Raw genomic sequence first — 22,831 nt, 5'->3', positions numbered from 1 at the left:
CTTTTTTCACTCGTAGCTGAGTTAGTCGGTCTCAAGAGTTGACAGCAAGGTTTTTTTTTCGTCCAGCAAAATAGGCAAATCGACCAGAGAACACATGCAATTTACAGACATAATACATATACAGGTATAGTAAGAAATTACAGGTGGCCCTAATATAATAATTTGAATTATTTGTGTGTACTGTCTGTAAATTGCGTGTGTTCTGAGGTCGATTTTCTATTTGCTGGACTCAAAACCCGAGTTTTCGGGAGAAAACCATGCTACCCTCGCTTCAGATCAACTAACTCAGCCACATTATGAAAAAGGCCCATAAAAATTACTTTTCCACCCTTTGTGGGAGGACGACGATTCTACCAACTGTGCTAGCACGAGGGCGGTGGGGACGGAGAAGTAAGTATCCCACTGTATAAGGCAATGGTTAGGCTTCGTCTGGAGTATTGTTTCACCGGGTGGAAAAGCCCGGGTTCGAATCGATGACGCGAGGAACTTTAATGGGCTTTTTCACTCCGTGGCTGAGTTAGTCGGTCTCAGGCGTAGATAGCAGTTTTTTTTTCCCAAAAACGGGTTTTTCGTTCAGCAAAACAGATAAATCGACCATAGAACACACGCACACGCAATTAACAGACATAAGACACAGCACGGCAAATGAATTTAATTATTCGGGTGGCCTAAAAATAATAGCTTTTTTTTTTTTTTTTTTTTTTTTTGGAATGAATGGATACAAAGAAGCAACTAAGTCAAGAACACAAAAGGACAACTCTTACTAGGGAATATTTCATTCTTCAAACTGCAGCGCTAGAAAACTAGGAAACTAGCCTAAAACGCTTCAAGGATCCATTCAAAGCCCCAAATGCTTCAATCGAGGAGACTCGATTGAAGCATTTGGGGCTTTGAATGGATTGCGATGCATTTAATGATGATGGCAGTCTAACTCTTTCTCAGACAACACACACACAAGGGGACATTAATTTAAATTCAAAAGATTGGCTGCAGAATAGATGTGCGAAAAGTGATTTCAGCCAGAGAAATTGATTGTTGGAACAAATTGCCACCTGGTGTTGTGGAAGTGGGTAGTTTGAATAAAAATGAGGAAGAATTAGACATTATTATTAGAAGGAATAGACAGATGAGGTGGGTACTGGGTTTCTTTCTTTCTTTCTTTATTTATTAATTTTTATGGCTGATGCTGTATAAGCTTGCTTACTTGCATCAGTTGTCACTACTACTACTAATAATAATAATATTGCGCCAACTCCTGCCCTCGTGGGTAGCACAGTTGGTAGAACCTTCCCCACACTGGGTGGAAAAGACTTGAGTTAAGAGTCCCGTCGATGACATGAGGAATTTTTATGGGTCTTTTTCGCAACATAATCGGTCTCAGGCGTGGGTAGGATGGTTTTTGTAAACTTGGGTTTTTCGTCCAGCAAACAGCTAATCGACCACAGAACACACGCCATTTACAAGCATAATACAAATATGCAATATATATGACAATAAACGCAATATGGCTTAAGTTTCTGACACGCCTAAAACCCTACAACAACAACAACAACAACAACAGCGCCTCTTCCTCCACTAGCATCTCTATGATATTATTCACTCAGCCATCTTTGGCCATTTATGCGACTAAACTATATTGGTCTACATAACTGCATTTTCCCTTCAGTCGACCTCACGCCTAGCTTCAGTCTGACATATCCATTCCTGACTTCGTTCTTCCTTGTAATACCACACATCTACCTTAGCATTCTCATCTCTGCTACATCTTACCCCTGTTCCTGTTGTCGCTTTACCTATCAACTCCACTTCATACGTCAGTGCTGGTCTCGCCACTGTCCTACAAAATTTTCTTTAAGCTTACTGGTACCCGCCGATTTCAGAGCGCCACACTTGTCTTGATCCATTTGATCCGCTCTGCTGCTATTCTACTCGTTACGCCATTTAATCTCTCCACCCAGCTGTACCACCAATACCGAAATTTATTCTTCTGTGCCACATTCTGATCTTCCGTTCTCATCACACTCTGCATGCTCTATTCTCCTATTTCTACTTAAACTCCACATACTCTGTATTTGTTCTACTAATCTTCAAACCATTAGACTCTTCCACTTCTTTAATTTATTTTATCCCTCTTCGCTCTTATCGATTAGTACAATATCATCGGCAAATATCAAACACCATGGGATTTCCTTCTGTATCTTCCCTGTTACCCACACAAAATCGCAATAAACAGATATGGATTTAATGCAACCCGGAAGTGTCTGTAGGGAAACTTTCCCGTTTCTCTCTAAATTTCTCTATTAATTGGGTCAATATAAGAGTTTCTTCAATAGTCGACCGTCCTGCTATAAAACTGAACTGTTTTCCGAGATTTGCCTTAAATGTCGTGCCTTAAATTTATTTCCCACAACTTCATTGAATGACATATAAGCTTAATTCCTTGGCAGTTGACACAACGCCGAATATCCTTTTATATATACATACACATATATATATATAGGAACCACTGCACTCTTTCTTCATTCATCGGGCATTCTTTATGCATTCAGTACCTTGTTAAACAGACTAATTAACCAAACAACCAGTCCCTTCTTCTCCATACTTTGCGCACATGTACCGTCTGGACCTACAGCTTTTCCTGTTTTTATCTTTAACTTTGAAAGCTGAAACTTGTTTAATCAAACCCGTATTCAGTTCTACTTCACTTATTGTTTTTCTTGTGTTGTCGTCTCTCAGCAATTGCTGGAAGTAATTCTTCTACACGTTGTTTATTTTCTTTCATTTCTTCACGATTATTTCATTTTCATTCTCGATCCACCTAATCTGTTCAAGATCTCCATTTTTCCTTTCTTTGCCTCCTCCTCCTCCTGCATTGTCAGCTTATTATATTTATGCTTTTTACTTTGCTTCGTTCATTGTTTTGTTTGCTTTCTTCTTCTTAGCGCTCCTATACTCTCCAAATCCTCCACTTCTCTTGATCTTTGCCAAACAAGATCAAAGAGAAGAGATCGTTATCCGCTTTTGCAATTCCTCAGCCGCCATTCAGGCTCTTGTGTATGTCTTTGCTGTTTGGACTCCCACTACTTTAGCCACCGATTTCATGCATTCAGCCATTTGTCCACCTTTCATTATCATCTTCATTGCAGGTTCCAGTATCTTCTCCCTGAACATCATCTTCTTTGCTGGAGCATAAACTCCAGCAAAGCATAAAACCCATGCAAAGCATAAACTCCCACGAGCTAGAAATGGATGCTTGGTTGGTTGGTTGTTGTAGGGTTTTAGGCACATCAGCAACTTAGGCCATATTGCGCTGAATATAATGTCTATAAATTGCGTGTGTCTGCCCTGTGGTCGATTTGCTATTTGATGGACGAAACATCCGAGTTTACTGAGAAAACATCATGCTACCCTCGCCTGAGACCGACTAACTCAGCCACATTCGTAAAAAAGACCTATAAAAATTCCTCGCATCATTGACGGGATTCGAGCTCGGGTCTGAATACCAACTGTACTGCCCACGAGGGCCAATGGATGCTTACCTTAAAGTACACGTTCATTATCAGCAACTTATGCTGAGATGTTACCCTCTTCTCTAGAGAGCTTAAAAACACAGCATACAGCAACAACACTTTAGCCTTGCAGTTACCCCCATCTCGGCAGAAGCCTTCCTCATAGTTAATTTAATAGTTAGTTAGCTGATATTTAATAGTTAGTTAGTTCATATTTAATAGTTAGTTAGCTGATATTTAATAGTTAGTTAGTTCATATTTAATAGTTAGTTAACTCATAGTTAGTTCATATTTAATAGTTAGTTAACTCATAGTTAGTTCAGTTTAAGCTGTAAGACTGTTAACTGTTAAAGATAAAAATTACATTAGAACTTACTTTCCATTATCACACAAAGCTATAGAAGTATTCTCATTATGTTCCAATCAGCTTCACCTGCGACTCATGAAAGTGTAAGTTATGAATGAAATGGATCCTGTAATTAATTAATTAATTACATTTTATTAATGCATTTAGAAGTATTGATTAATTAGAGGTATTTTTCATTAATTTCATTAACTAATCAATTTTCATCAATTTAATTAACTAATAAATTTTCATTAATTAGAGGTATTTTTCATTAATTTCATTAATTAGAGGTATTTTTTTATTGATTTCATTAACTTATTAATTTCTATTAATTTCATTAACTAATTAATTTTCATTAATTAGAGGTATTGTTTTTTCCCTCAGTGTCCAAAAGTAACCTGGTAGACTACAGCCACTGTCCAATTTGTCCATCGCCTTCCGTCCTTTTTACAACAGCCATCAACTCTGCTGCCAGATCCACAGTCCTGACCGTCCCAAGTCAGCTAGACATCAGTTCCTGCCATTGTGGACAGCCATACAATGATATTATACGAACAAGCTATCGCTATTCCTTTCCTTGTAGTACTCACTTCGTTTCCAGTTTCAGCCATGGTAAGTATAAGAAATATTCGAAAATCCCAAGATCCTTCCATTATCAGTTTACTAATGATGATATGTTTCATTCTGTCACTGTGAGATACACATGGAATTTATGTTTTCAGGCATAATTTGTCCTCCATATAAATTTGAAGTGGACAGAAAATCATTTCAGATCACAAATTATTCCACGAGTATTTTTGATTTTGGTTATCAGTAAATAAATAAATTTTCTGTTTATACTCCGGCACGACAACCAAGTCAGTAGAGTTTACAATAAATCGTCAATACAAATATTTATCGTATTTAGTAGTCACGGGCTTGAACCCCAGTCCACTCATGGAACGCGTGCTATGCACTCTCGCTCCTGACCACTGGGCTACGTCATAGAGAAGTGTCACTGTAATCAAGAAAGACCATATTATTATAACTGTGTAGTTAGTCGCAGTATTTTGGTATATCAAGCAATGACCCATTTTAGCGTCCCCCCACAATTTTATCAGAAATTTTTATGAGGACAGCTTAAATAGTATTTTTGCTCATTTATTTGTCTTTTAACAAGTTATATAAATTGAAAAGCTAACAACGAAAAAAAGAAAAGACCATTCAGATATTTACAGTCTTAAACATCAGGAAGAAATTCTTTTGTATCGTTTTTTTTTTTATTTGCTACAAAAATTATTTTTGCTTATTAAATATAAACTTCAACTGCCATTCCTCGCCAATCTACTTAAGCTACTAACAAGAAAAGTTAGACAGATGGGGTGATAAATGGTAGGAAGTTGAACATTGACAAATGCATGGTATGTATGGGTAGAATTAATTCGCACAGGCTGCCAGGAGAGCTCAAGAGGTTTTGTCAATGATATACAGGAATTTTGCTAGCAGGGATAAGAAGGTGATTATCCCACTGTATGAGGCAATAGTCAGGTGACATCTTGAGTACTACATTCAGGTGTGGAAGCTTCATTTTAGAATGTAAGAGCTGCTGGAACGAGTACAGAGAAGGGCAACGAGATTGGTGAGGGGAACAAAGGAGTGCTTTTATCAAGAAAGATTTCAGTTCTGCAAATTGCAGAATCTGGAGACTAGGCACCTGCGAGGTGATCTGATTGAGGTGTTTAAGGCTTTGAATGGTTTGAGCAAGCTCAATGCTGATGGGATTCTTCCTCTTGCTCAGACTGTACACATGAGGGTAAAAATTCAAATTGAGGAAGGATGGTTGCAGAACAGATGTGCGGAAGTTTACCTTCAGCCAGCGGATAGCTGGAACAAACTTCCACCTGTTTTTATGGAAGTGGATAGTTTGAATAAATTCAAGAAAGAACTAGACAAACTATTGAAGGGAATGGATTGGTGAAATTGAATGTGTTGTTGATTTTTATTTTGGTGGTTGTGTATAATACTAATAGCTTGCTTTCTTTCATCATTTACCACTACTAATACTAATCCTAAAAGTAAAATTAAGGAAAATATTTGTATTTTTTAAGCTTATCATAAAAATAATATTTCAAAAACAAAGAATAATAGTTGCGGCATTATTTGAGGATACTTTTCCTAATTTTAAACCAGAAAATTGATTAAGAGATTTTCGCAGATCTATTTTCATCAGTATCAATATCTAATAACTTTTGGTTGCCGAGGCATACATCCTTACATGTAAACAGTTAACAAACAAGTTATTGTAGTAATTTTTCATAATAAACAGCATTGAACAAATTAATTTTTAGCAATAAAGAATCCCACAAAAATTGAATTTTTTTATAAACCAAAGTACTGTAATTTAAAATGATTCAGAGTTATTTCATCAGAGTTCAAATTAAAAAAGTTATTCGCCATAGTTCTTTGCAAAACGAAATACTGTACCTCATTATTGAATTTTCTTTTACAACGCTGTCTAGTAGATAATACGTTTAATGGTGTAAATAAACATTCAAGAAGATTTTGGGGAATCGGCTACACTCAACTCAATGATATCGGAAACATAGCACACTTAGGGTCTTCCCTGAGTGTGCTATGTTTCCTCTGCAAAGATGTATACGAGAAAGGAATGCGTAATTTTATTTAAATTAATTAATTTTGGGATAATGAACAAGTTTGTAAACAGCATACGCAGGAACAGTTGGCATTAGAAATGGGCCAAAAATCTTTTTTCATAGAATCCTAGGGTAATTTTTATCCAAAAACATTCCCCCCCCCCACATATTTGTAAGCTTATAGGTCTCTTTGTGGCCTCTTAAATTTCGCTGTTTGCTGGATCGAATTTTATTGCTCCAAGCTGGTAATCCTATTGGACTCTGACTAGTTTCTGAATATTAATCTCCAGCCCGCATAGTTAGTTTGTACCTCACTCCGAAAATTCTATGAGTCCTCCTAGCCACACGTGATGTGCGCACTTTCGTAAATTCATTATCATGTCTTGTTCTTGAAAAATTTTGGTGCGTTGGCTACTCAGACCCTAGCGCACCAGTCCTTAGGACTAATACGATTTTGCAGTGTGTTATGTCTATACAAGTGTGTGTGTGTGTGTGTGTGTGTGTGTGTGTGTTCACAGATATAAGTTATGCAGACTGAAAACCAAAGAATAACTTACGGGGAGAAGTCCCCTCTCCCCACCTGATTCTTAAACGCTCTGAACGTCTTACCATGACTATTAATCCTATCCTTAAGACATTAATGTGCTGCTAATCTGAAGCGTGCCACCCTAGTTCGTTCGGTGATATTTATTGTTTAAAGTTTTAAAATTAATTGCATGATAACTTGTATAACAATTCTGTTATTGTATATTGACAGTGTATCCACACCCAGGAACTACATCAGCTGACAGTGATATTGCATGCGACAACCCATCGTCGGGTCACACAACGGGCAGCAAACGGAAACGGTCCTGGTCACGTGCAGTGTTTTCCAACCTACAAAGAAAGGGACTGGAGAAAAGGTTCACAATTCAGAAGTACATCACCAAACCAGACCGTCGACAATTAGCAGCAACCCTTGGACTAACAGATGCCCAGGTCAGTTAAATTAGATTTATATATATATCGGACACCCCGATATTTAAAAAAAAAATGAATCAGAAAAATGAATGAATGCGATGTGCGTTTCATTATATCGTTTTGTAAGCAAAAGTAGAGGGAAAATGTGGCAATGTTTCCCATTATTAGAGGAACATGCGCACAGTGAAACTTTGGGCACAATGAAACAAATGGTTTAATTTCTGTGGAATCAATAGGAGAGCAGGAGCGCTTCAGTGGCTAATAGTTCAATTACTTGCTGAAGTCATAAGATTAACGCATATCATTTACAAGTTACATCCATAAGCGATCCTGTTTTAAATTGTCATGTTTGTTTATGCTATTTATGTGTGTGTGACTTTTTATGAAGCTTATGATGTTTGCATCTGTTTTTTAATGATTTGAAGCATAAACCGAAATCCGTTTGTCCCAGGAGAGTGACGTCGATAGCTTTATAAACAGAGACTGGGGTACAACGAAACGTTTCATCATACCAGATCTCATTGCTTCAATGTTCCCTCCGCTTGCTTCATGCAAAGAGTTTTTTACTGCCTAAGTCATCCATAAAGATACACACGATGATCAATTTTTTTTCCCTCGGTTTTCACGGATGAGACATAGCGTTAGATGTCTAACACTAGGGGTAAAATGAAACACCTAATAAGGTTTTTTTTCTTTTATTAAGGATTCTGGTGTGAACTAATTATAAACGTAGGGGACCAGGAGTTATATCTGAAAGCATGTTTCACAAGAAAAAAGAACCCAACAAAAAAAATTCTGAAGACAATAATAGTTATAACAACAACAACAACAAGAAAAAATCTATTCCATTGTGCCCCAGGTTTTCCTTATTTGCTTAAATAAAAATTGTTCTGCTATGAGGAATGGAGCAATAGTTTAAACATGTATTAAAAGCAAAAAGAGCCCTATATCTGAATTTAAATTCGAATTGCAAACCTATTTACATGCTTATATAAAAATGATATACAGGATGTCCCAAAAGTCGTTACATATTTTGGCGAAACAGTGTGATTTTCAAATAAATTTTTTACAACAAGCGTATTCTTTTTTTCCAAAATACAGAAGTACTGTATTTGTAATGTGTTAGAGATGTTATTATAATTTTTATTAATTTTTTAATGCTTTATTTTCAGACCCATAATTCAAGAGCGAATTTTTGTTGTAATATCCCTCATCAAAGGAATGAAGTTTTGTGGAATTAGGGAAAGATTTTCAAGGAGATTTCATAGTCCCGGTTCTACAGACAATGCGATTCGTGCATTAGTGAATAAGTTTAAAAGAACTGGGTCTGTGCGTGAAGGAGAGATGAAAGCATTGAATTAATTAGAAATGTTCGAAGAAGACCTAAAATTATCAGTTAGGGAAAGATCTCGAAGACTGAACATACCCAAGACATCACAGAATTTTGCGTTCGACACATGAAAAAGCCTTACCACATCCAACTGTTTCGTGCCTGTATGAAGAAGATTTTCCACGTCGAGTAGCAATGTGCGCAGAACTTGTCGATCAAATCCAAAATAACAGCTTAATGGACCACATCTTGTTGAGTTTTGAGGCGACTTTTCACACTTGTGGTAAAATCAATCGCTACAATTGTCATATCTGGGCTTCCCAAAAAACCATCTGAGTTCACAAGTTGGTAAAGAGACTCCCTTAAACGAAATGTGTGGCTTGGGATGACGAAGTCAAAAATTTATGGACCTTACTTTTTTTGCAGACGCAACAGTCATAAGAACAGTGTACCTTGATATGCTTCAGCAGTTTTTGAACCCCAACTTCTTGATGATGGTGTTATTTCAAGTGTAGTGTTTCAGCAGGATGGGGCACCATGTCATTACGCTCGAACTGTCCAGGAATACCTTAACAGGCGTTTTCCGAATCGGTGGATAGGGCGTGAAGGACCTAGACCTTGGGCGGCGCGTTTTCCGGATTTGGATTTTTAACTCTCTTGGATTTTAAAACTCCCTTGGATTTTTTTGCTTGGGGTTTCATAAAATCAAAGGTTTACCGCAAGAAGATTCAAGATTTACCTGATCTTAGACAATGCATTGGGGAGGTAGTACAGGAAATTATCCCTGAAATGCTTGCAAATGTGTTCCGCAACGCAGCTGAGCGATTTGAAATTTGCAGGGACACTGATGGGGCACATGTGGAAAGCTATAATTAAATACTTGACCTCTGTATGTAACAATTTTTTTTTTTCTGTTTCAAACTGGATATTGTATAAAAATAAACTTATAATTGTGTTATTAAGTCATTCGTCTCAAATTCGCCGGATTTCACGATAATACGCAGTAACTTTTGGAACATCCTGTATAGAATATGACCCAGGAAATTCATAAAGATAATAGTCAAAGAATCTACTTCAATGTTTGCTGTTTTCCAACAATTTATTGGTAATATTTGTATTATCGGATGTTTCCCATACTCATTTCTGCCTATTCGATATTTTGGCATCTTGCTGTGTGTAAGCATAAATCATCCGATAAATACCTCATGATTATGCAAAAATTGCCTTATCTTATGGACACTGCTAGTATATCTTTTTGCTGTACTAACAGTAAACGTAAATTTTCTAAATAGCTATTGTGTTTGTTTTTATTATTATTATTTTTTATTTTTTTTATGTTATCTAACCTGAATTTTTCGTTAGGCAACATAAGGCCTACTGATCACTTTATTTTGTCTTCATTATAATATACTTTTATGTATTTTTTAAAATTTTATTTATTTGTTTTCAAGTAACATAAACTAACCTTTTATGCATTATAATAATACTTTACGACAAATATTTTTTCACATAACATGAAAACGCGGTGGGCCATGAATCAAGAAACTTTGTTATTCTATTGCCATTCCTTTATTTTTTGTTATTTCAGAAAATGAAAATTCCAATTTATTAGTATTTTAATTGAATTTTTAATTTAATTAATTTAATTTTTAATTATCATGCATATCTAGGATTTGCGGTAAAGAAATTAAATGGAGGCAAATCATATGAACTTTCACCATAAAATCCCTTAATTCTTGTGTCCCTTTTAGTCCAGGCTGAAAGGGACACAAGGATGCTACGTCCCAAACCCGGCTTTAGACTTGTTTACGGAAGTTTGAATACAACTTAATACAAATTGGTTGATAAATCTTTACATGTTCATGTAAAGGTTTATCACCCCTTTATATGCTGGTATTCTGTCTATTAAAGACAATAATGTTCAAATTATTCGAAACATAATCATCGTTCTAGAACAAATATCATTTGCAAAAATTTGGTCTAAACAGTGTAGAGTTTTGCGACCAAATAAGTGGAAATAATTTAGACAGATGGGAAGATAAATTAGTTTGATCGATTGATAGATTAAATAGATGAATGGTTTGTAACTGTGCAGAGTGTTAACTTGGGATTCATCTTCAGTAAACAATCCGAAGCAAGTAATTGCCACGGACCTTGTTTGGTTCTGTCTTCAGGGAACGCCGTTTACTCGGATAAATCTACGATAAGGTTACGCGTGATAGGAACCACGTGTCTCTCAGAATTGGTGACAGCTACGTTCCTCAGAAGCAATGCCAGTCAGACATCGTGTTTATGGTTCCAGGGCAAAGGGCTTGACACGGAGAACAGCTGCTGACACGTTACTTCCTACAAGACTTCCAATTAGCAGCCCATCTTTCATGATGACTTTTTCACTCGATCACGTGAAATGATCGTGTTCCTCGGCTCTTGCTTTGTAATGGGCTCGTTTCTGTGAGACAATATTCTCGTTAGCGTAACTCACTAAGTACGAAGGACAATCGAACCAGCATTCTTTTCCAGATTTCTGTAAACAACTATTGATGGTTGCTGAATCTCGATTGAGGCTTAAAAAAGTATGAAGATAATAATTACCATGATCTGCAGTCTCCATTTCGCATTAATGCTATAGAATTTTAATGGTTGAAATTAAGTCTTGGTATTTTCCCGTATATTCGTGTATTGCATGTTTTGCGTGTTTTGATTTAGTTTGTTTACTTGGCACAGAAAGTGGTGTACTCAAAGAAAAAAAAAAAAAAAATCGTGGCCAGAATTGGACCAATCGGAACGTAAAATGAGATTTAACGCATTAACACCATTGTTGAATTCTGACTTGCCTGCTTCACCAATGGGAATTTTGTAAAGTTAGCCAAGACTGTGAGGCGTCAGCATATCCCGTATTGGGTGTATTCCATTGCTTTTTTTTTTTTTTTTTATAAGACAAAAAATTCCTGATTCCGGTAGAAGGAATCAGGGCTAATCCTGCTAATAAATTATGCGAATCACCATTAAATTTTCAGCAGATCAATAACCTAAGATATTTAAATTATTTCAATAATACCCGCCTATCTGAACAGTGCGACCCAACTCATATAAGTTTGCCATTGATGAATACAAGGAGGACAAATCTCCCGGCAGGGTGGGATGAGGTGGAGAAAAATGCCTCTGTACACACCTGGACTCAATTGATTATTACACATACTATTTTCTTACTCAGTGGACGAAATAATCTTAAGTTACGTAGTAACCCCTTTTTCCTTTGCTCCAAATCTCACTGCTCTTCATATCTCAGATCACAGAGCGTATTCACGACCCCATGTGATTAAATAATTATATTTTATTCGACTTAGCTTTTTAATTATAATCACCTCTTAGTCCATTTACTAAATTGTAGTGACCAATTAGAGCATCATTTCCGCAAATGCAGGTCTGACCGCCTTGCTTTTAAATTTTAGGTAGCTATGCCAGTCCCTCTTCGATTCTATATGATGTCAAAAGGCATGCAGACCGCTATGAAATCGTCCACACAAAACTCTTCCTGTTTTGCTTTTATCAGACAGAAATGCGGTTTTGTTCGGCAACAGAGGAACAAAAACTGTTTATCCTACTGTGAAGTACCCGACCCAAAGACGCCTTTCCTCCTTGACTAAGACAGCAGATTCATAATCAGGGCGGTTTGAGAGGGCGAGCTATTGTGGCCAGTCGGCATGTAACGCGAGTGCTGGCCACTTTCAGGGAGCCAAGGCTACTGCTCCAGACTATACTACCATGATAAGTGCAGTTACAAAGAAACCCCTCACACACCTAATGACCCTATTTACAGTTTTATAACTGCATAAAAATATTTGTGTCCCTTTATTATCACGCTGACCCCTGTAACATCGCATTAAATACAGAAACCTCTGTGCAGTAATCCGATCTCCACTTTAAAGTAGCTTAGTGGTGTTAGTGAGCAAGTACCATCTTAAGTGTAAAAACGGCAGTTCTATTCTTTACGAATAAGAAAGCGAAAAAGGAAAATGAGATATTCAGAGAAGTTTCACTACTTAAATGACTTTACGAGGTATTTGATATGGATCGCTTCATTTATACATCTCTGCTTTCATATCATTTCCATAAACAGAACATCCATTAACTCGAGACTTTACGTCATAATTTATGGCCTCATCTATCTTTGCTGACCGCTTAGACTTCTATCAAGTGTAATGCAAAGCTTTCTTTCATTCTCTACAATTACCCAACCCAACCCACCCCAAGCAATCCTAAGTTAAGATAACCTACAGGTTAGAGCATTTTGGATTCACCTATTCTGATGGGGCCCTTAGGAGCGATCTCAAATTTAGCCCTTTTAGTTCTAAAAATTGGGACTCATATTTTTGTGGGATGAAAAATATAAAATAAATCTCATCAGAAAACACTGTCTTCGAGTGGCGAAACTACCATACCTGCAGGTCGGAATTACGGAGGGAACTGTTCGCAAATCTCGCCAAGAGGTCCAGAAATTCTAGTTTTACCAATGCTTTCACTTGATATCTGCTAACTACAGCCCAACGTGCAGAAAAATACTTCATAGAGTTCTTCCGGTAAGCGACGAGATGAAAACCAAGACAACGCTTCCCTCGAACAGGTTGCAAGCAGCAAAGCCATTGCGTTACGCACGTTCGCATCACATTTAGAATTATTTAGATTAGAGCTGTCTAACTGGTAGGCAGCCCATGGGCTTCGCGTCCCTAAAAGAGCTTCTAGAAACTTTTATTTTCTTTATCAATTAGTTTCTAATGGGTGTTAAATTCAACCGAAGTTCACTTTAACGACATAGATTTTGTAACAATATTTATGGAAATGCAGGGCCGAACGGGGTATTTTTTCGTCTCGAGCAATGGCACATTCCAGCTCCCCTGCTGTATTAGAACTGCTAAAATGCAAGACAAGGAACTTTTTCTGCATCTGCCAAAAATAAATCCAATCACTTATTCGGTGGGTAAGGTCCCATCACCAATAAGTGATTATACGAATCCACTTTGAGTTGAATAATCACCCAAATCAAGCTCTCCAACTCGGCCACGTGGCAGCAATTTATTCTGATAGTCAACAACACACTGCCCAAAGGTAAACTTCATGAAATCCAGCTTTCTGTTACTCCATAAGGTTTTAAATTTATACCTCCTCTTGGTTCTTGTCAATAGAACGAGTTCTTGGAGTGAGAGGAGTATATTCTTAAGGGTACATTCTTGAACGAATATACTCCCACCAGTGACAGTATATTCTTTCCCTCGTTAATTTACTAATTCCCTTCAGTGCCCTATACAGAGCTCAATCAGCTACCCCCCCCCCTCGGAGGTATCAAGTTTACTCTTTCTAAGTCGTTTTTCATATGGGCATCGATTAGTGCTGCTCACTGAACTGGTCGCATTTCTTTAACTGTCTTTACAAATTTTGTCTTTTTTAAAGTGTGGCCTCCTTGCCTGAACACAATATTCCAAATGAGGTTTCACTGTTGTTTTGTACGGAGGAAAATGACATCAAAATCAAAAATATTTAGACAAATTTTAACTCCTCCCCCAGCTTATAAGTAACTTCTGGATTCCTGTTTCCAGGTATAAAACTTTTAGAAGCATTAAACTTTAATATGGAAATGGATGCATTGTAGTATAACATGTAAATACAAATAGATAAACGGAAGAGCACTTTTATGGCTTCGCTACTTGGGTTGTTCTAGGATCATCAGTACCTAGCACAGATTGTCCCTTACATATGTATATGCTGTTTAATGTGCGTACATGCGTGCGTATGTGTATAAGAATGTAAATGCAGTACTAGTTTTTTTATTTTTATTATTATTATATGTGTTGCCGATGATTTTTTTCTTATAAAAAGTAAAATGAAAATAACAGACATAAATAAATAAAAACAAATTTTCTCTTTATACTCCAAGACGTCCACATAGTGTCAGATGAGTTTATAGCATAGAAAGTACAGAAATACAGTATTACTGTAACTTGTGGTATTGTATAAATTCAGGCGTGTGGCCTGAGTAATTTTGTACTGACCAATCGGTAGTGATCGTGCGTATTGAATATCATTACAGGAAAAGAACATTAGATACAATTGTCAACTTAACCATTAGATTTCTAAAACATAAAATAAAATACAATTCTTTTAATATTTATCGGAACGTGTGTTAAAAAAAAAAAAAAAAAAAACAAGAAGCAGGAAATCAGATTTCTTTCTTGTTTCTTATTTTTTTAACACACGACCAACGTGAAATGATTCAGGACAAGAGCCTGTTCTGATTGTATGCATTTATATATTAAGCGGAAACGTCTCTCACTAATAAAAATATTCATATACAGATATATGACAATGAACATTTTTAATTAAGTGTTTAGGGTCCCCTCCACTGATGCCTACCGTTTGCGCCTAGTAAAACATGTAGAACAGTAGCAGTAAAGGAATATGAGAAATTTACAAACAGGATTAACTGACTCCTCGTGGCTTTAGTTGCACAGGCGAAAATTCCAAACCCCAAATTTATTCGAGAAAAGTTATTCGATTACACCTCTTCAACATTAAGCTAACAAAGAAATCATTAGGATGTAGACCGTTCTTGCAGATCTTCATTAATCAGAGTATACCTTCTGATGATGGACTAACTCTGCAACCGCTTCGATCTGGTATAATACATTTTAATACATAAAAATGTATATACATTTTTCCAAACAAGAGGGGAAATAACGGAACAGCTATACTGCAACGGAAGGTTGAAGGATGGTCGCTGGAGTGTCTTTTTTTTTTTCCACCCTCCCCAGTTTTGATATAAGTTTTTAACGACATAGGAGCTGGTAACTTATGTACACTGCACTGGGTTGTTGTAGAGTTTTTAAGCATCAGCAACCTAGGACATATTTACAAACATATTTTATACTATAATATAATATGTCTGTGGTCGATTTGATATTTATCGGAACTTATTTTCTGGACGAAAAACCCGACTATACACAATTAAAAGCTATGCTTCACTCGCTTGAAACCTACTCAGCCACGTTGCGAAAAAAAAAAAAAAAAAAAAAAACAATAAAAACTCCTGGCACCATTAAATGGATGCGAACGCAGGTTTTTCCTGCCTAGTGTGGGAAGGACGGCGATTATGCTTACTATACTGCCCACGAGTGCTATGGCATTGGATATGCGCTCATGAAATTTAATGTAATGCAATGATGACTGGGAGGTGGGGAGGAGATAAGAAATCTCTTTATTTGTTGCCACTATAGAAAATGCAATATTCATAAACTACGTAACCGATTCACAAAAAAAAAAAAAAAAAAAAAAGAACTGGACGTGGCCCTCATGTTCCAATCAGCATACATAATTAAATTTACTGTTTATACGCCGGGACGGTCAGAGGAATTCACAAGATAAACAGAATACAAGAAACAGCACCGTATTCAGCAGTCACAGGCTTGAACCCCAGTCACTCAAGGCACGTGTACTTAGGCACCCGCGCGCCTGACCACTAGGCTACGGCGGCTTCAGCTGCAATATGCGGTATATGGATAGCCTAAATAAAATAATAATTATTATTATTATTTCAGCTGTAATTTTCCCATTGGTCGAAGTGACGGCTGAGGCAAAGAGTGGCGCCATCTAGTGTCGCGCCCATAACTGCCACCTACCACTGGATGCAAAAAGGCAAAGCTAAAGCAGGCCCACCTCCATGGCTGGATGAAAATGAGAAGTAGAACTATTGAACATACTGCATTGAGTGTGGCACAGGATAAAGTCGCTCGCGTTCAGGCCTTACACAGAGGAGTCGGTTCGAAAAGTGGAGTATCGAAATGAATACATTCATCATGCGAGCATGATGTATGTATTCATTTCGATACTAATGAAGTAACGAAGCTAGAGACAGACATGACAATGTACAGGACGAACCTACACGCCAAATGGTTGGAATGGTTCCCGACTGTTTAGGTCACCCAACAGCGAATAGCAGAATAGAGACGGACCATCGTCAAGAACAGCCTGATAGCTCCTGCAATCTTGAAAAAAATCAAGCAGGATGTGAGCGACCAACTATAAACAACAACGAATACGGACACAACGGAACAAATACAAGAACTACAACCCGAAGCAGCCGAAATGGAAATAGACAATATCGTGATATCCAGAATAGAAGAAGAGTAGAAGAAAGCACTAGCAGAATTCGAGGGAACGGACTCCACAAGGACTCATATCATACCGAAGCAGAGACCCAACAGGATCCTGTGACAAGTCACAGACCACCTGAATAGGCAGATAATATCGGATTATCTCAACAACAACGAAGTAACACTAGACACCATCCGCACAGCCATTTACTATGCTGTTGTAGCAGCAACCAGGATGAATGGAAGATAAACCAGAGAACACATAACACAAAACGCAACGACAAGGAACCACCAGCCTGGGAAAGAATGCTACAACAGAAGATAGAAAGGGAGATGAGTGAAATTAGGCCAACTGAACCAGTCCAGTACAAACGGGGTAACAGAAGTAAGAAGCTGATCAGAAAAGTGAAGGCCATCCTCAAGAAAGACAACATCTACAGCAAACAGGAGACCTATAATCAGAGGATCGAAGAATACCGTGATACCCTCAAGCAGAAACTCCTGGCATTTAGCAAGAGACTTTGCTGTCACAGGGAGAGTGCTTAGAGGAAAACAGACAACCGGATATTTGATGAAAACAACAGTCTTCTCAAAGATTAAACGAGGGTCTACTCAAAGAGCGCGTATCACGGCACTCACGTTCTTGATCACTCGGCTATATCCAGCCTATGCGATGGGGAAGTGGAATTTTAGGGAAGTCACTGAAAACTGTTATACAGTTTTCAGTGACTTGAAGATGAACAAGTCACTGAAAAACTAGCAGAAGCTATAGGTCTTGAGCAGCACGTATTGATAGTTACGTAACGTTACACTCACGCTTTTTTATTTTTTTCCATAGAATAAATTACAAGTATTTCGCTCAGCATTTTTCGATTTTTTATTTAATTCAAATACGTCTTATTAATCTTATCCAATTCAAAATTCTATGCTAGAGGCTCTTGGAATATTGGTAATGGTCATGGAGTTAAACTGATTTTTTTTGTTTTTTTTTGTTTGTTAATTCTGTGGTATACCGTCAATGCTCGTTTCTCAAAATGTTCAAGTAGGTAGCGAAACATGTACCGAATATACACGTGTGCAAAACTTAAGGACCAATCAGGTTTTCACCTGTAGCTTCTCACAGGAGTGGCCTGGATATGGGAAATACATACCAAAGGAATCTTGTGAGGTACAGAAATGAAGAAGGAAACAAAACGGTACAGAGGGACTTTATTCAAAAATGGCAACATAGCACTGGCTGCCATGATACAGATGCATCATTGCCAAAGATGGAACAAAGGGAAGAGGTGGTCCTTAGTAGGAGATATGGCCACCCCTAATGTCGATGCAGGGTTTGCACCGCCTGTCCATATTTAGAACAATGTTCTTGATAAGTTTTTGCCTTAACATCGTCCATTTCTCTGTCAGCGCCATCTTCAGCTGGTGAACATTTTCTGGTGGGTGTGGACGTACCGCTAGGCGTCTCCCCAGAGCGTCCCATATGTGTTCGATGAGATTTAGATCGGTCGGGGAACGGGCAGGCCAATCCATACGAACAATGTCCTCACTTTCCAAAAGCATATTAACAGCTGCAGTGCGATGGGGTATGACGTTATCATCCAAAAACACGAACTCGGGGCCAATGGCACCTCGCATATGGGGAAGGATTACCTCAGTACAGTAGCGTGCACTGGTTACAGTACCGCCTTCCAGTATCTGGAGTTGTGTACGTCCATCCAAGATAACGCCTCCCCAGACGAGAACACCTCGACCGCCATATCGATCCCTTTCAGTGATGTTTGCGGGGTGATACCGTGTGCCAACCTCTCGCCAGATGAGCTGATGTCCAGAATCGCTGCTGAGACTGAATCTACTCTCATCAGTAAAGAATACCCCATTGCGCTGCTGTCCAGTCCTTGTGTTCGATGCACCACTGTAAACGTGTCTCCGATGGGCAGGTGTTAAAGGGACACAACGTACTGACCGTCGGGCAAACAGTCCACCTTTGTGGAGTCGCCTGGCCACAGTTAACCGCGATATCCTGCGTCTTGTGCAGCTGGTTTGCAATGGATCCCGCTGTCTGGTGTTGGTCCCTCTTGGCCTGTAGGAGTACTGTATATAGCGGTCATCATTGGGCGTTGTTTTTCGTGGACGACCACACTAGTCCTTCGAACAGCTGTACCTGTCGTTTTGAAGGCCGACCACGCACGTGAGAGGATGCTATGGGCGATACCGTACTCTGCAGCCACACTCCTCGCACTTCGACCTTCCTCGAGCTTCCCAATTATTCGACCCCGGGTAAAGTCATCCAGATATTGTCTACTGGCCATTTCGTTGTCTGCAGCACTGCATGAAACCAATAGAACGTCTGTAACTATCTTGCTCACCATTCGGTAATTTGCACATAACTGCAGAACTGCTGCTTTTATCTGTTTATGTGAGCCCTCTCATCACGATTCAAATTTTTGCATGTGCACCAGCTTTCTACTGAACCGCCACAGTTATGCAAATCGCCACAGGCTGTTTCGTTTGATTTTGTGGTTGTAACCTTTAGAAATAATGTTGGTCCTAAAGTTTCGTACAGTAGCGTATAAATTTAAATACTCCATGATCTATTAATAGTAAGACTTTCATAAGTTCTGATTATGAGTGCTTGCAAATATCTAATGGAGCTTTTTGCGTTGAATAGCGAATATGGCGATGGAGTGAGACAATAAAGAGAACTCTTTTCTTTGCCTAAACTTTTAAACTTTTTTTATTTTTTTTGAAAAAAATGATTTAAGACAAGCGCAAAATGGTGCAGAATTGAATGAACCCCCTGAAGGAAAAGATACGCGATATTTAAACATGATTTTTCTCCTGCTTACAGTGTAAAAACTACTTGGCAGTGACTGGCAACCAACATTTCTAAAGTTTGTTCTGCCAACAACTCACTTCCATTGTCTTATCGCAAAACCATATTATTCAGAATTTTTATAGAATTTCCCCACTATGGTGCATCACTGACTAGTGTAAATATTCTCGCGTGTCTTACGTTTAATGACACCAGACTCACTAACGCCAGACAGCCCAACACAAAAAATGTAGGCAATTAAAACTGTTGTCTTTTATAGACGACTCTGTATAAAGAATTCATCCGCTGGGCACATCAGGAACAGGGAAAAAAAAAAAAAAAAAAAAAAAAATAGAAGTATTTCCTATGTGTGGCCGAATTAATTAGTCTCGAACGGGTTGCATAAATTTTTTCCCCAGAATGTCTCAAAACAGGCAAACCGACCATAAAATACACTCAATCTAAAACACAATGCAGAAAACTAGTTTTCTTGACACAGTTTCTAAAAACTCGATCCAGTTAATCCTTAAAAAACAAACTGTGGTATAGCAATAAAATTTTATTTGGCATTTTGATTGCTTTGTTACAGTATTTATGGCAAAACTAGGCTCATGAAAATGTTTATTTGTTGGGTAACTGGCATTGTTAAAAATTAGGATATTAACCATCCTTTAATTAGGATATTAACCATCCATAGGATATAAACCATCCTTTCTTCTTTCCGTCCTTCCTTACTTCCTTCATTTACTCAAATTATGTACACTCAGTGCCCAAAAAATTAAAAATCTTTTGGTATTAACAGATAATTAAACGCATGGTATGCAATTATATAAGTTGTCACATGGTATAATCACAAGCTACTTGATATTATATAAATACTGTTACTCTTTCTTACGGCTTCTTAGTCGATCAGGACATCGGAAAGACAGGGGATCTTTGCGATTTTCAGATAGGTGTTATTGTTGGAGCACGTTTAGCAGAAGCTAAAATTGAGAAATCAAAGAAAAATGGCGAGAGCAACCATCTCAAAAGTATACAATGAGTGGAAGACGAAAGGAGAATGCTGCTCTAAAAATGCAGAAAGGCGATACTCCAAGAACGAAACTGGAGAACGAGACTGGAGCAAACTGTGAGTGAGAATAGAAGGTCTAGCGTGTGAAAATGAGTGAAAAATTCAATTTAGGCAAAGACCCATTTCCAACCGAATTATATGGGGGGGGGGAGTTGAAAAAAAAATCTAGGATTCGATAGCCGTGTGCTTCTTTCTTTAAAAAATCTAAAGATTCGACTGGAGCCGTGCCACCAACACCAAGACTGTGGAACAGTGGAAAAAGATCATCTGGTCTGACGAGTGTCTGTTTACACTCTTTTGCACCAATGGTAGGGTGAAAGTGTGGCATAGATCTCATGAAGCTATGCATCCAGAATGTCTCATGTTTACTACTCAAGTGGCTGGAGGCGATATCATGGTTTAGAGTAGGTTCTATTGATACGGACAGAGCCCGCCCATACCATTAGAAGGTCTTATTACCTCCAGTGAATATCTTTCTGTCGTATCGAAACAACTTCACCCTGCAATGCTTCATTTTTATCCGGCTGCGATGGATTCTTTGAGGACAACAATGCAGCTATCCAACATACAAAGACTGTATCTGAACCGTTCGAGGAACGTTTCCAAGATTTCTAACATTTACTCTGGTCTCCTGATTTCCCAGATCTGAATCCAATTGAGAATGTCTGGGATATGTTGGAAAGGGCAGTTAGGGCTTCGCAGTTCTCTACTGACCACAATACAACAGCAGCTGACTAATATTCTGATGGTGGAGTGATCAAATCTGGAGCTCGACCCCTCAGACACCTAGTGGAATCCATACCACAATTGTACGGACTGTAATTCAGGTAACAAGTGGCCCTACTAGATATTGAATAAAAATTTCTAATTTTTTAGCCAGTGAGTGTATAATTTCGGTTATCCGACAGAGCCGTTTAGCAATGTCACAGTTATCCAACCACCTATTACTAAATTAATCAGATTTCTGTCTTCATTTTATTTATCATGATTTCAATATTTCTATTGTGTAATGGTACATCTACCAATTTACAGGTCAAAGTGTGGTTCCAGAATAGGAGAATGAAATGGCGACATTCTAAAGAAGGGAGAGAGGAAATTGGCAGACTTGTCCCTCACAGTGAAAAGCATCCTAATGGTGAAGAAGCCCAACATCGAGTTCCCGAAGCTAACGTGGGAAATATTTCTCGAGCTGCAACAGAACGTACAGTGGAGTCCACGACGAGGCAAACAGTAGTGAAAAGTACGGGCGTGTGCAGGAACATCTTGTGATAGACGCCAAGGCTTGTCATTAAAACAGCATTCATTAGATCCTCGCTAGCAATGTAATTTCATTCCCATCATGATGCAGTCCCTGTGCATTTATAAATGTGAACTTATTTTATTCAATAAATATGTTTTAAATAAAGCGGAGTGTAATTATTGGTTTGAATTAAGCAATACTGAAATACAACGAATTGCAAAACTTTTATAGCTCGAATTACAAAAAATTACTAACCATTACAAGGAATAACATAACTTAACTTAGGTAAATTTCGGAAATGGGAAATTGGCTGTGAGCTTTTGGAAACAAGTTGATATTTGAAGTTGGGCTACACTCTGTGTGTGTGTGTGTGTTATATAGCTCAATTTTTTTTAGTATTATAGTATTATTTATTCTCTGTAAATGTCCAAGAAACCAATGGCAAGTAGTTTTCTTAAGTTTAGATACGGTGCTCTTTAATACAGGATGACCAATCCCCAACCCCAATTGTTCATGTGTCCCCAGATGCAAGTGCGCTCGTTGTTAACTATCAAACAGAATCGCCACTCGTCATTAAGGATTATCTAGCGCCTTTCAACATGCAATGTGACCCAGGACTTCCGCAAGGAAATTTGCTTTCAGCCAGCGGGTAGTTGATTGCTGGTACAAACTTCCATCTGCTGGTGTAGAAGTAGGTAGTTTGAATTTGAAGAAACAAATTCAGTTACATTTTTCACTTTCTTATTTTATACCTCTTGGAGTATCGGATACTCCTTGATTATATC

General features: G+C 38.0%; 1 protein-coding gene across 1 annotated transcript in view; it reads left to right on the top strand.

The window, feature by feature from the left end:
- LOC150089850 (H2.0-like homeobox protein) overlaps positions 1-22,129 on the top strand; it is a 37,256-nt gene extending 15,127 nt beyond the window's left edge. The window contains exons 2-4 of the mRNA XM_090368862.1: positions 4,240-4,467; positions 7,246-7,466; positions 21,839-22,129. Coding sequence (XP_090224988.1) covers positions 4,240-4,467; positions 7,246-7,466; positions 21,839-22,075 — 686 coding nt within the window. The 3' untranslated portion in view covers positions 22,076-22,129. The remainder of the gene's footprint in view (positions 1-4,239; positions 4,468-7,245; positions 7,467-21,838) is intronic.
- The last annotated feature ends 702 nt before the right edge of the window (positions 22,130-22,831 follow it).

The sequence above is a fragment of the Mastigoproctus giganteus genome, chromosome 2, assembly GCF_048544385.1.
Source record: "Mastigoproctus giganteus isolate SK-2022 chromosome 2, ASM4854438v1, whole genome shotgun sequence".
In the NCBI taxonomy this organism is placed as follows: Eukaryota; Metazoa; Arthropoda; class Arachnida; order Uropygi; family Thelyphonidae; genus Mastigoproctus; species Mastigoproctus giganteus.
The sequence above is the reverse complement of the archived record's forward strand: the minus strand, read 5'-3'. Positions and strand labels throughout refer to the sequence as shown.